Below are 12007 nucleotides of genomic sequence, written 5' to 3' on the forward strand. Positions count from 1 at the left end.
TGGCCTAAGTAAAACACAGCAATTCATGTCTGTCAAAATCAGCATCAGGACCACACGGCAAACAAGACAGGGCAGACCAATGTTGAAATCTGTCTAACTCAGTTCACTCCTCGATCCAACCATGATCCACCCCCTCTGCCCCAATCCTTCAACCTTTCCTCACCATCACTCCCCAAATCCCCCAACTTGCAAACTAACCTTACATCCGCAGAAAGAAATGCAGTCCACCATCTAAAAACTGATCCCAATGCTATAATCTGACGTGTAGACTATGGCTTCACCACTGCTGTTTTTGAACTGCAAGGTTTACATGGCAGAAGGACTCTGCCAGCTCTCAGATACTTCCACCTACAAACCGTGCCACAGTGACCCTGCTCCAGAAATCCAGCAGGATCTCCAGTCACTCCTCAAATCCTAAGGCCCATCCAAGAACCTCTCCTTGGCATCCATTTCTCTGCTCACCCCTGCCACTCCACACACTCCTTCCTTCTACTGCTTTCTAAAGTCCATAAACCCAACCTCCCAGGATGCCCCATTGTGGCCGCTTAGTGTGCCCCCACTAGGAGAATCTCTGCTCTCGTAGACCAACACCTTCAATCTATTACCCGGAACCTAGCCTATATAAAAGATACCAACAATTTCCTCCACCGGCTCTCCACAATTCTTGTCCCTTTACCACACGGTGCCCTGCTCATCACTATTGATGCCTCCTTCCTTTACACTAACAACTCTAATGCCCATGACCTTGCCACTATTGAACACTACCGTTCCCAATGCCCGACAGATGATAAACCAATAACCTCTTTCATAATCACCATGACCAACTATATCCTCAATCACAATTCCTTCTCCTTTGAAGGCATTTCCTAAACAAATCTGGGGTATGGGCATGGGTACCAGCATGGCACCATCCTATGCCCATGTATTCATGGTTCATCTAGAGGAATCCTTCCTAAACACCCAGAATCATAAATACCTCACTTGGTTCAGATTCATTGATGACATCTAGCAATCTGGATCGAGGGAGAGGACACCCTATTTACATTCCTCCAGAACCTCAATAACTTCTCCCCAGTTTGCTTCAAGTGGTCCTACTCAACCCAACAAGCCACCTTCCTAGATGTTGACCTCCAACTCAAAGATGGCTACATCAGTACCTCCGATCATATAAAACCTGCTAATCACCAGCAATACCTCCACTTCGACAGCTGCAACCTGTTCCATACCAAGAAGTCCCTTCCATGGTCATCACATCTGCAGTGATGAGTGGTTCCTCTCAAAATATACTGAGGGTCTCACTGAAACCTTCACTGATCGTAATTATCCTCCCATCCTTGTACAAAAGCAAATCTCTAGTGCCGCCTTATCTTTCCAGTCTCCCACCACCTCCCAAAGTCCCTCCGTCTGGCCACAGAGGAGTATTCCTCTCGCAACTCAGTACTACCCAGGACTGGAGCAGCTAAATTACATTCTCTGCCACGGTTTTGACTACCTCTCGTCGTGCCCTGAAATGAGAAATGTCCTGCCCACTATCCTTCCCACCCCTCCCACACTGGTATTCTGCTCTCCACTGAACCTGTGCAATATACTCATCTGTCTTACACAAACCCTGCTCCCACCCCCCGTACCTCATCGTTCCTACCCCTGTGATGAACCTGTGCAAGACCTGTCCCATACATCCTCCCACCACCTCCCACTCCAGCCCGGTCACAAGCATCACCTGTCCCATTGAAGATGGGGCTACCTGTGAAACCAGTCATGTGATCTATAAGCTAATCTGCAACCACTGTGCTGCATTCTATGTGGGTGTGACAACCAACAAGTGTGTCTGTTCATATGAATGGCCACTGACAAACTGTGACCAAGAAACAAATGGACCACCCTGTTGCTGAGCACACTGCCAAACATGACATTCTTCATTTCAATGACTGCTTCACAACCTGTTCCATATAGATCCTTCCCACCAACACCTGCTTTTCCGAATTGCACAGGTGGGAACTTTGGCTACAATATATCCTGCATTCCTGTAACCCTCCTGACCTCAACCAGTCGTTGTCCTCATCCATCCAGCCCCTTCCCTGTTCCCATTCCAGAACACTACACAGCCCTCATTCCACCATCACACCCAGTCTTTTTACTTCTCTCCTTTTCTGCTACCCCCTCCTCCCCACCCCCACCCCCCCTCCCTACCCATCTCTCGCCTGCCATCCGTTTAACCTGCAGCACTTCACTGTCTGCACACCATCTCCCCCTCCATCCCAACCTCCTCGTACCCTATCCCCCTCCCATCACTACTCCTGTCATGCACTGGTGCTGCTGCCCGCAGTGTGGCCTCAGTTGCCTGAGGCTGCAGTTTTGTGTGTGTGTGTGTGTGTGTGTGTGTGTGTGTGTGTGTGTGTGTGAGAGAGAGAGAGAGAAAGATCTTGCTGGCCAAAAGCTTTATATGTCACAGTCTTTTTGTTGTGCCCATCTGCGACTTGACATCTCTGCTATATGGTGAGTGGCAACTTTCCTTTTCATGACATTTTTACATTCCATACTGGATTTTCCATTGTTCAGTATCCCCTGTTAATTCTATTTGATATGGGCCCCTTACACATGAGCAGCAATCTAGGATGGGTCACATGAGTGCTTTGTAAGCAATTTCCTTTGTAGACTGATTACATTTATACCAATAAACCGCAGTCTGCCACGTACTTTACTTACAACTGACCATATGTGACTGTTCCAAATCACACCCATACAAAGTGTTAAAGCCAAGTATTTGTATGAATTGGCCATTTTCATTTGTGTTTTTATTGATACTGTATTCATAGGATACTACTTTTATTGTGAAATGCACAATTTTACATTTTTGAACTTTTAAACCAGGTTGCCAATATTTGCACCACTTTGGAATCTCATCAAGATCCAAATGAACATTTGTGTAGCTTTTTTCAGACAGTACTTCAGTATAGACAGCTGCATTATAAGCAAAAAGTCTGAGGTAACTATTAATAAATATTATGTGCAAGGTCACTAATATACAAAATGAACAACAAGGCTCCCAATACACTTCCCTTGGGGACACCCAAAATTAATTCTACATCCGTCAGTGATGCTGTGTTCAAGGTTAACATGCCACAACCTCCATACCAAAAAGCCTTCAGTCCAATAACAAATTTTGCTGGATAGCCTGTATGATCATCTGGTTCCAGCTGCCAGAGACTGTGATCATGTGTGTGTGCATTGCTTGTGTGCATGCACATGTGTGTGTGTGTGTGTGTGTGTGTGTGTGTGTGTGTGAGAGAGAGAGATTGTGATTGTCTATTTTTGACAAAGGCCTTGCTGGCTCAGAGCTAACTTTCTGAGAGTCTTCTCGTTGTGCCTTTCTGCAACTCGTCATCTTCCTGCAACTTGTCATCTCCACTATACAATGAGTAGCAACTACCCTTTTCATTATATCATTATCATAATAAGTGCAGATGTGGTACTGAGTCAAATTTTTTTGGAAATTGCGAAATATTGCATCTGTCTGACTGCTTTTGTCAATGGTTTTCAGGATGTCGTGAGAAAAGTGAGAGTTGGATTTCACATGATTAATGTTTGTGGATTCGATCCTAGTTTGAATGGAGGAGGTCATTCTGTTTCAGGTGCCTCATTATGTTGGAGCTCAGAATATGTTCTAATATTCTACAAGAAACAGATGTCAAGGTTATTATGGGCAATAGTTTTTTGGGTCACTTCTGTTACCCTACTTGTAGACAGATGTGACCTGTGCTTTCTTCCAATTACTTGGTATGGTTTTTTGTTTGAGGGCTATAGAATAGTTTATAGTTAAAAAAGGTGATAAACTGGCCACAAATTTGGTATAAAATATGATAGGTATTGCATTGGATCCTGGAGATTTGTTAAATTTTAGCCATTTCAGCTGTCTCTAAACACTACAGATATCTATGTCATTTGTTCATACAGGGAATTAATTTGGGGCGATACTTATAAATTTTTATTTGTAAAGGAACGTTTGTAAACAAAGTTCATTGTGTCTGCTTTTGCTTTACTGCCCTCATTTTCAGTCTCTGTCTTGTCCTTGAGTGTCTGGACACAAACTTGGGTACCAATATCAGCATTGATATATGACCAGAATTTGTGTGGATTTTGTGAGAAGACTGCACACAATTGCCCGCTTGACAGCCAAACCCAATTCATTTAGCATCTCACTATATATAACCTTATGCTTTGTTTTACACCTGTTATGCTATTACACAGCAGCCTTTGTTGCTTGGGTAGAAGGTTATTTACAGTGATTATGTACCATGGAGGGGCCCTCCCATGATGAATTATTCTACTAGGCACATATCTATCAAGTGCATGGTCAATTATTCTTCTAAACCTGAGGTACAGTTCTTCTGTATTTTCCTCTTAAGAGCTAAATGTTTCAAGTTCCTTATTTTGAGATATGATACTACTGCTTCTTTATCTAGTTTGCTAAAATATAAATCCTTCTACTTGTTGCCTTTTGTACTTAAGTAATTACTGTTGCTACAACAGTCTACACCAATAACAGTTTGTATGTGGACATCCTCAAAGAGATCACATCTATTTGTTGCTGTTAGATACAATAAACTTCCACGATGAGTAGACTGTCTAAAAATCTTTTCTAGGTAGTTCTCAGAGAATGCATTTAGTAATGTTTTGCAGTACATCTTGCCATGCCCATCACTTACAAAACAGTAATTTTCCCAATTGATCATTAGATGATTAAAGTTTCAGCTGATGATGACAATATGATTGGGGAGCTTAATGTTACAAGTGAATTTAGGTTTTCTGTAATGTTTCCAGTTACATCTGCAGATAAGTCTGGTGGTCAATAGAAGAATACCATTGTAAGTTTATGCCTAGCCTTTGATATTGAGTCTTGCCCAGATAATCTCATGTGCAGTTTCAATTCCCGTCTCAGTAGATTTGGGTTTCTCGTCTACTGCAACAAATACTCCACCAACATGTGTCATTAACCTATCCTTTCGATACATGCTTAAATTTTCTGCCTAAATCTTACTGCCATCAGCTTAGAATTTAAACCAGCCTTCTGTACCTAGTAAAATGTGAGCTCAACAACTTTCTATGAGAGCTTCAAACTCTGATGCTTTGTCATGAATTCTTCAGCAATTAATCACTAGTATTTTAATACTCTTACCTGTTTCTTTGGATCTTATACTTACACTTCAAAGTCCACTACAGCCAAGAGCTGATGTGTGTGTGCCATTTAACTATGAACTAACTACGAATTAAGTAACTGTGAATTCAATCTGGTGTCACTTACTTAATATGTTCAAGTTACTAGTGCAGTGAATATATAGCTGAATGCGGTTTACAAGATTGACCATTAACCTACTACCCATACATAAAATTAAGAGACATCAGTTCCATTTCACATGACATATTTAGAATCACCACAGGATCATGTATCACTGTATGACAAATACTGCCTATTATGAAATGTGGAGATGCCTGCTTTGTTAGCTACATTTTGGTATTTTCTCCAGTTATCATTCAAACTGAGTATCTCATGCTGATCCAAGGATTTCTAATGGACCTTGTCTTTTTTGCTGTGTTCTTCTGCTGCTTTCAGTATTTAATCTCTCACAGCTACCTATTCATCTTCCATTTAATTCCTTTCCCCCATTTCAGTCAATTATTCCCTAACAATCCCATTGAAACTCTTAATAACTATTGGCTCTTTCAATTTATCCAGTTCTCATCTCCTTAGTTTTTTTTTTTTTTTTTTTTTTTTTTTTTTTTTTACATTTATGCATTTGTTTCAGTTTTAATCTTCATTTAATATGGCCACAATCCCCTTCTGTTCCAGGGAAAATTTTACAGATTAGAATCTGGTTCTGAAATCTCTTTTCTTATCATTGTATAATTTATCCGAAACAGCCCAGTGGCTTCAGGTCTTTTCTACGTATACCATTCACGATTCTTAAAACAAGTGCTTGCAATGATTTATATTTGCTTTTTGCAGAATTCTAGCCTTTACTCACATGACCTGCCACCACTCTTCCACTAATTCCCTCTACATCCAACTTCAACTGATCCATTTCTCTTTTCAAGTTATCTAACCTACGTACCTGGTTACAGGACGTAACATAACTTACAGGTTTCAAACCATAGAACACCAAGTTTACTTTTTACTGTTGACATTGTGCTCCTGTGTAGTCCCCACCCAGAAATCTTAATGGGGAACTATTTTATCTCTGGAACATTGTGCTCTAAACTAGATGATGTCATTATCATTAAACCATATTGTAGAGCTGTATGTCCTTGGGAAATATAACAGCTGTAGTTTCCCCTTGCTTCCAACCATTCACAGTACTAATGTAGCTAGGTTTAGTTGACTAATGTTACTATTAATTATCTGGACTTTTGTCATCACAATATAGAAGAGATTGCTTCTACTTTTTATTACCCTCTCTACTTCTGGTGTGTGGTTGCGCCTGCATGTCATTGAGATCCACAAACCACCACAAGATGGCAATATTGGTTGTTTGTTGGAGGGGGGCGGGGATTTAAAGGTTATAGTGACATAAAGAAAAATAATTTGTTAAATGAATAATTACATTTTTGCACCATTAGTTTCAGGGAACCTTAGACAGCTATGGTTCCAAAGTAGCATAATTTCTGTAGCCTTTATAAGTTCATGTCTGACTTCAGGTTCCGCACCGTGTCGAACGGCAGAGCTCAGAACCTGGGCCTAGTCGCAGTTGCCAGCTTCTGACAGTGCCACAGACACCAACTTACCTGGTGAAGCAGCATTCTGACCCACAGATACAGAGTGTAGTATCCACTCATACGCCTCTGCTGACACTTCATCGTCAACTCTCGCAGCAGCATCAGCAGCAACACCACTTGCAGCAGCATCAACAACAACCACAGCAGCAACATCAGCAGCAGCAGCAGCAGCAGCAGCAGCAACAACAACAACAACAACAACAACAACAACAACAGCTGCCAGTTCTGCAGCAGCAGCTTCCACCACCTCCTTTCCACGTGCAGCTCGTAACTGCACCAACGCAGGAATCACCAGCACGAGCACCATCTCCCTCAGTATGTTTTTTACAGATTATGCTGAAAGTCTCAGTCTGTATATGCAAACATGATTTATCTATGAAACTTTCTGGCAGATTAAAACTGTGTGCCCGACCGAGACTCGAACTCGGGACCTTTGCCTTTCGCGGGCAAGTGCTCTACCATCTGAGCTACCGAAGCACGACTCACGCCCGGTCCTCACAGCTTTACTTCTGCCAGTATCTCGTCTCCTACCTTCCAAACTTTACAGAAGTTCTCCTGCGAAACTTGCAGAACTAGCACTCCTGAAAGAAAGGATACTGCGGAGACATGGCTTAGCCACAGCCTGGGGCATGTTTCCAGAATGAGATTTTCACTCTGCAGCGGAGTGTGCGCTGCTATGAAACTTCCTGGCAGATTAAAACTGTGTGCTCGACCGAGACTCGAACTCGGGACCTTTGCCTTTTGCAGGCAAGTGCTCTACCATCTGAGCTACCGAAGCACGACTCACGCCCGGTCCTCACAGCTTTACTTCTGCCAGTATCTCGTCTCCTACCTTCCAAACTTCACAGAGTTCGAGTCTCGGTCGGGCACACAGTTTTAATCTGCCAGGAAGTTTCATATCAGTGCACACTCCGCTGCAGAGTGAAAATCTTATTCTGGATGATTTATCTATGTTTTCTTTATATTAACCTAACGAAGTCATGGTGCATATAAGAAATTCTGCAGAATATTGATCATACTTAGTTTGGATACCTGGAGCCAAGTATGTGAGAATCTGTTTGTGTTCTGAAGCTGAAACATGAACAAACATTCAAACACAACTCGGTGTTTTATGCTCTTTTGGTTCATTCCACATGAAGTGTCCTAGAGCTCCCAGCTCAACCATCTTCAATTTTGATGAATTTGGTTCAATGTGTACCTGCGGGCCCTATGTGAACTTGTGCAAAGTTTCAAGCTCACCTGTAACTTGGTTGAGGTGCTAGAGCCACTTTTGTGAAGACCATTTTTACTGAGACCGAAAAGTCCCGAAAAAATCTTCAAGTTTGGCATTCCACTGTTCCTAATGTGAAAGAGCTAAACTCTTGCTTCTGGGTACACTGGTACAACTTTTTGTGCTCTACACACAAATGATGAAAGTAGAGTTCAGAAAGCAATGCATTTGGCATAATCTGAGTTCAAAGTGGGCAACAAATCATCTCACGAGAAATTTGTCCCATACTTTAATGAGGCATAAGTAGTGGAGAAAGTCCACTATGGACCTGGTCTTTTGCCAAACTACTGTCTGTCTGGGTGTTTAGTGTATCACAAATTTGGGCCTAGCTTGCGTGTTTAATTACTGTGCTACCATACTGTAAATTTGCCAAAAAACATGGATTTATCAAAATATACCTGTGTTCAAAGTTGTGTGTCTCAAAATGGACACCTACCACATTACATTCATTAACACCATTCAATAGGGCACATTTCATTCTATTAGAAAAACTTATTTTCATTTTTGTGTCTCTTTGGGTAAGGTGCAAAAATTGTGCCTAAACTGTTGAATTTTTTTGTAGTTCTAGAAAAATCCTTGCGTTGGTCCATGGTGGCTGTGCCACTACCAATCTCAGTGAGTGGTAACCCCATCACCAAGGGACCACGCCCAATAGCCATGCAAGGTCAGCCATGGGCGAGTTTCTTTACTGCAGGTTCCCAAGTCTGAAAGTGGGAGTCTAGCAGGTTCCCAAGCCATAATGTGAGTGTGTAACAGGTTCCCAAGCCTGAACCTGGGTATCTAACAGGTTCCCAAACCTGAATGTGGATATCCAACAGGTTCCCAAACCTGAATGTGGGTATCCAACAGGTTCCCAAGTCTGAATGTGGATATCCAATAGGTTCCCAAGCCTTATTTGGGTCTCTTTGTGGTTCACAAGCCATAATGCAGAATTCTTCAGTTGTTAAATGCTTTAAGTTTGTTGCTGATGTCCAAAACTATTGCTTCCGGCAAACTGTATTGCCGCCCCATTATTGACGCAGCTGGAACTGGTATGACTGCAATTATCTGTTATTCTGGAATCCAGCACATCTCCCTTCTAGCTGGCCAATGAAATGATTGAGCAGCTCCATGAAGATGCATGAAATTAATCAAGGCATCTTTTTCTTCACATGAAAGTTCACAGATATTTCCTATCTACCATTTTCGATCATTGTAGCTGGACTATTTTCCCAGTGGAATCCTTGAACTGCGTCTTGGACAATAAAGGAGTGATTTTCAGCAAAATCCATTAATATAATTAATTCTCCTGGTTTGATACCTTCTTTAGTAAACTACAAATGCTTGCTCTGATGCTTTGCAATGTAGTGGTGAGTAGAAAGGACCAAACGTTTTGCAACTAATAGTTCAGTGAATTCTTCAACTTCATTTCTCTGACTTCAAGTGTATCTCTGTTAGTGTGAGTCCATTGTTTGAACTGAATTGCATCCTCAGGATCAATATCTGCAAAAGCGCTTTCAAAATATTCCTTTAGAGCTTCTGTTCCTGAACGAACCTCACAGCGATGAAGCATGCAATCCTTTGTTTCCCAATTACAGGTGATTTTGCTGAGTAATATTTTGTAATCTTCTTTTATTGGGTTATGTGCCAACAATAGTTCCACATTTTGATGTATTGTGCAGACACAAACTGAATGTGAACCAGCTGTGCTTACAGTCACACACCACTTTGGCCTTAATTCACAAAATTTGGAAAATCCAATTTCTGGTCCATTTTTATTGCAGTGCACAACAAACATTTCTTTTAAGTTTCTCAGTAATAAGTATTTTTGTTTTTGAACCTTTTTTCCATCAATCCAAACAGTAATACAGTCCTATTTTCCTGGACAAGTCTGACTAAACTCTTCATCATAAAAATGTTCTATAACTTTTGCCTTCACAGCCTCAGAAAGCTTTTTCCCACATTTACCGTAGGGCTGTGCCAATATTCCCAGTTCAGCTTTTAACTTCCTAGCCATCCTTACCATTCTTTCTGAAACACAAAATTCTTCCTTAGTCTTTTTGATAGACCAGCTTTGGGGAACTAAGGTCAAAAATGGAATTTTCTCATTATGATTTGATACATGTAATTTGTCTCTCAGTTCTTGGATCAGCTGACTGTAATCTGAACAAGTTCACTGGGATCAAGTCCTCCCACTTCTGCAATTTTCTTAATAATGGCACCAATTCATTGAAATTTTAATGGTGATATTCCAACAGCTGTTAAGCTTGTGTTCACATTGTGAGCAACATTAGTCTCATCATCTTCATCTGACTGAGATGTAATTTCCATTTGTGAATATTTCAGTGTATCAAATTCTTTTCTACAGGATCGGCACATTTTATAGCATGGTTTAATGTCAGACATAGTTATCCTTTGTAGTAGGTCAGCTGTTTCTATGTTGATTGAGTGCAAACTTTTTTATGCAGTATGGTATTTCTTGCAAAATGGATTGCAGCATGATCTTTGCAAAACTTCACATCTTTTTAGGAGTAAAGCTTCATGGTGGAAGCATAGTTGAGCATTTTCAGCAGAGTGTAAACCACTCTGTCTTGTAAGAAATTCTTATTCTTCTAAGGAAAGTTCCTTTACAGCTTGTAGTCCTTTTAAAGCACTGTATGTCATTAATTGCACAAATTTGTGATATACGTAACTGCATACATTAACTTGATCTTGTTTTCCCATTTTAGCAACAACTTGATATGCTTCAGGCACTAAAATCAAATTGTCAAGTCCTAAATAAAGCAAAGAAATAAAATTAATAAGCATCCAGCTTCACAAAAATAATGTTGCAGTCTCTAGTACAGTTAAATGGTTAAATTTAGGAATAAACCTGTCACAGACAGGTTTAAAATCACCAAATAAACAGCAAAATGTGTATTTAAACACTGCAGACATAATCAACAAAATTTCAAATTTGAGGCACAATTTTTGCACCTTACCGAAACAGACACCAAAATGAAAATAAGTTTTTCAGATAGAATGAAATGTGCCCTATTGAATGGTTTTAATGAATGTAATGTGTTAGGTGTCCATTTTGAGACACATGACTTTGAACATGGGTATATTTTGATACATTCATGTTTTTTAGCAAATTTACAGGATGGTAGAACAGTATTTAAACACACAAGCCAGGCTCAAATTTTTGATACAAGTTACACCCAGACAGACAGTAGTTTGGCAAAAGACCAGGTCCATATCGCACTTTCTCCACTACTTATGCCTTGTTAAAGTATGGAACAAATATCTCGCGACATGATTTGTTGCCCACTTTGAACTGAGATTATGCCAAATGCATAGCTTTCTGAACTCTACTTCCATCATTCGTGTGTAGAGCACAAAAAGTGGTACCACTATACCCAGAAGCAAGAGTTTAGCTCTTTTACATTAGGAACAGTGAAATGCAAAACTTGAAGATTTCTTCGCGAATTTTCAGTCTTGGTAAAAGTGGCTCTAGCACCTCGACCAAGCTACAGGTGAGCCTGAAACTTTGCATAAGTTCATGTAGGGCCCTCAGGTACATACTGTACAAATTTCATCAAAATTGTAGATGGTCGAGCTGGGAGCATCTTCTAAACTGGGACACTTGACATGGAATGCCCCTTTTGTGAGCTTATGTGCCAACAAAATCGCTTGTAGGTGTGTGCTTCAGTATGTTCTTTCTCTCTTTAAATGCACATGACCATGAAGTAGCTTGGTTGTTCTTGATGATGGGGGTAGCTGAAATTGCCTTTGAGAATGTAATTGTCACCCCCTCCCCCTCACACACTCACCACACACACTCGTTCTCATATATAAGTTGTGTGTAGTTCACCATACATGGCTGCATCCATCAGCCCAAAACTCCTAAAATTAATGTCCGGGTCAGAACAAAGGGACAATATGTAGCAAAAGACTTGTGTTTTAATGCTAAGACAATGTCCAGGAATACTGGAACAAGTTACCATC

At 40.8% G+C, this 12007-nt stretch overlaps 1 protein-coding gene across 1 annotated transcript in view; it reads left to right on the top strand.

The window, feature by feature from the left end:
* Positions 1-12007, top strand: part of LOC126259721 (protein tramtrack, alpha isoform-like) — a 332764-nt gene that overhangs the window by 262097 nt on the left and 58660 nt on the right. The window contains exon 8 of the mRNA XM_049956700.1: positions 6694-7086. Within this exon, the coding sequence (XP_049812657.1) occupies positions 6694-7086 (393 nt within the window). The remainder of the gene's footprint in view (positions 1-6693; positions 7087-12007) is intronic.

The sequence above is a fragment of the Schistocerca nitens genome, chromosome 5 (genome assembly GCF_023898315.1).
Source record: "Schistocerca nitens isolate TAMUIC-IGC-003100 chromosome 5, iqSchNite1.1, whole genome shotgun sequence".
NCBI lineage: Eukaryota > Metazoa > Arthropoda > Insecta > Orthoptera > Acrididae > Schistocerca > Schistocerca nitens.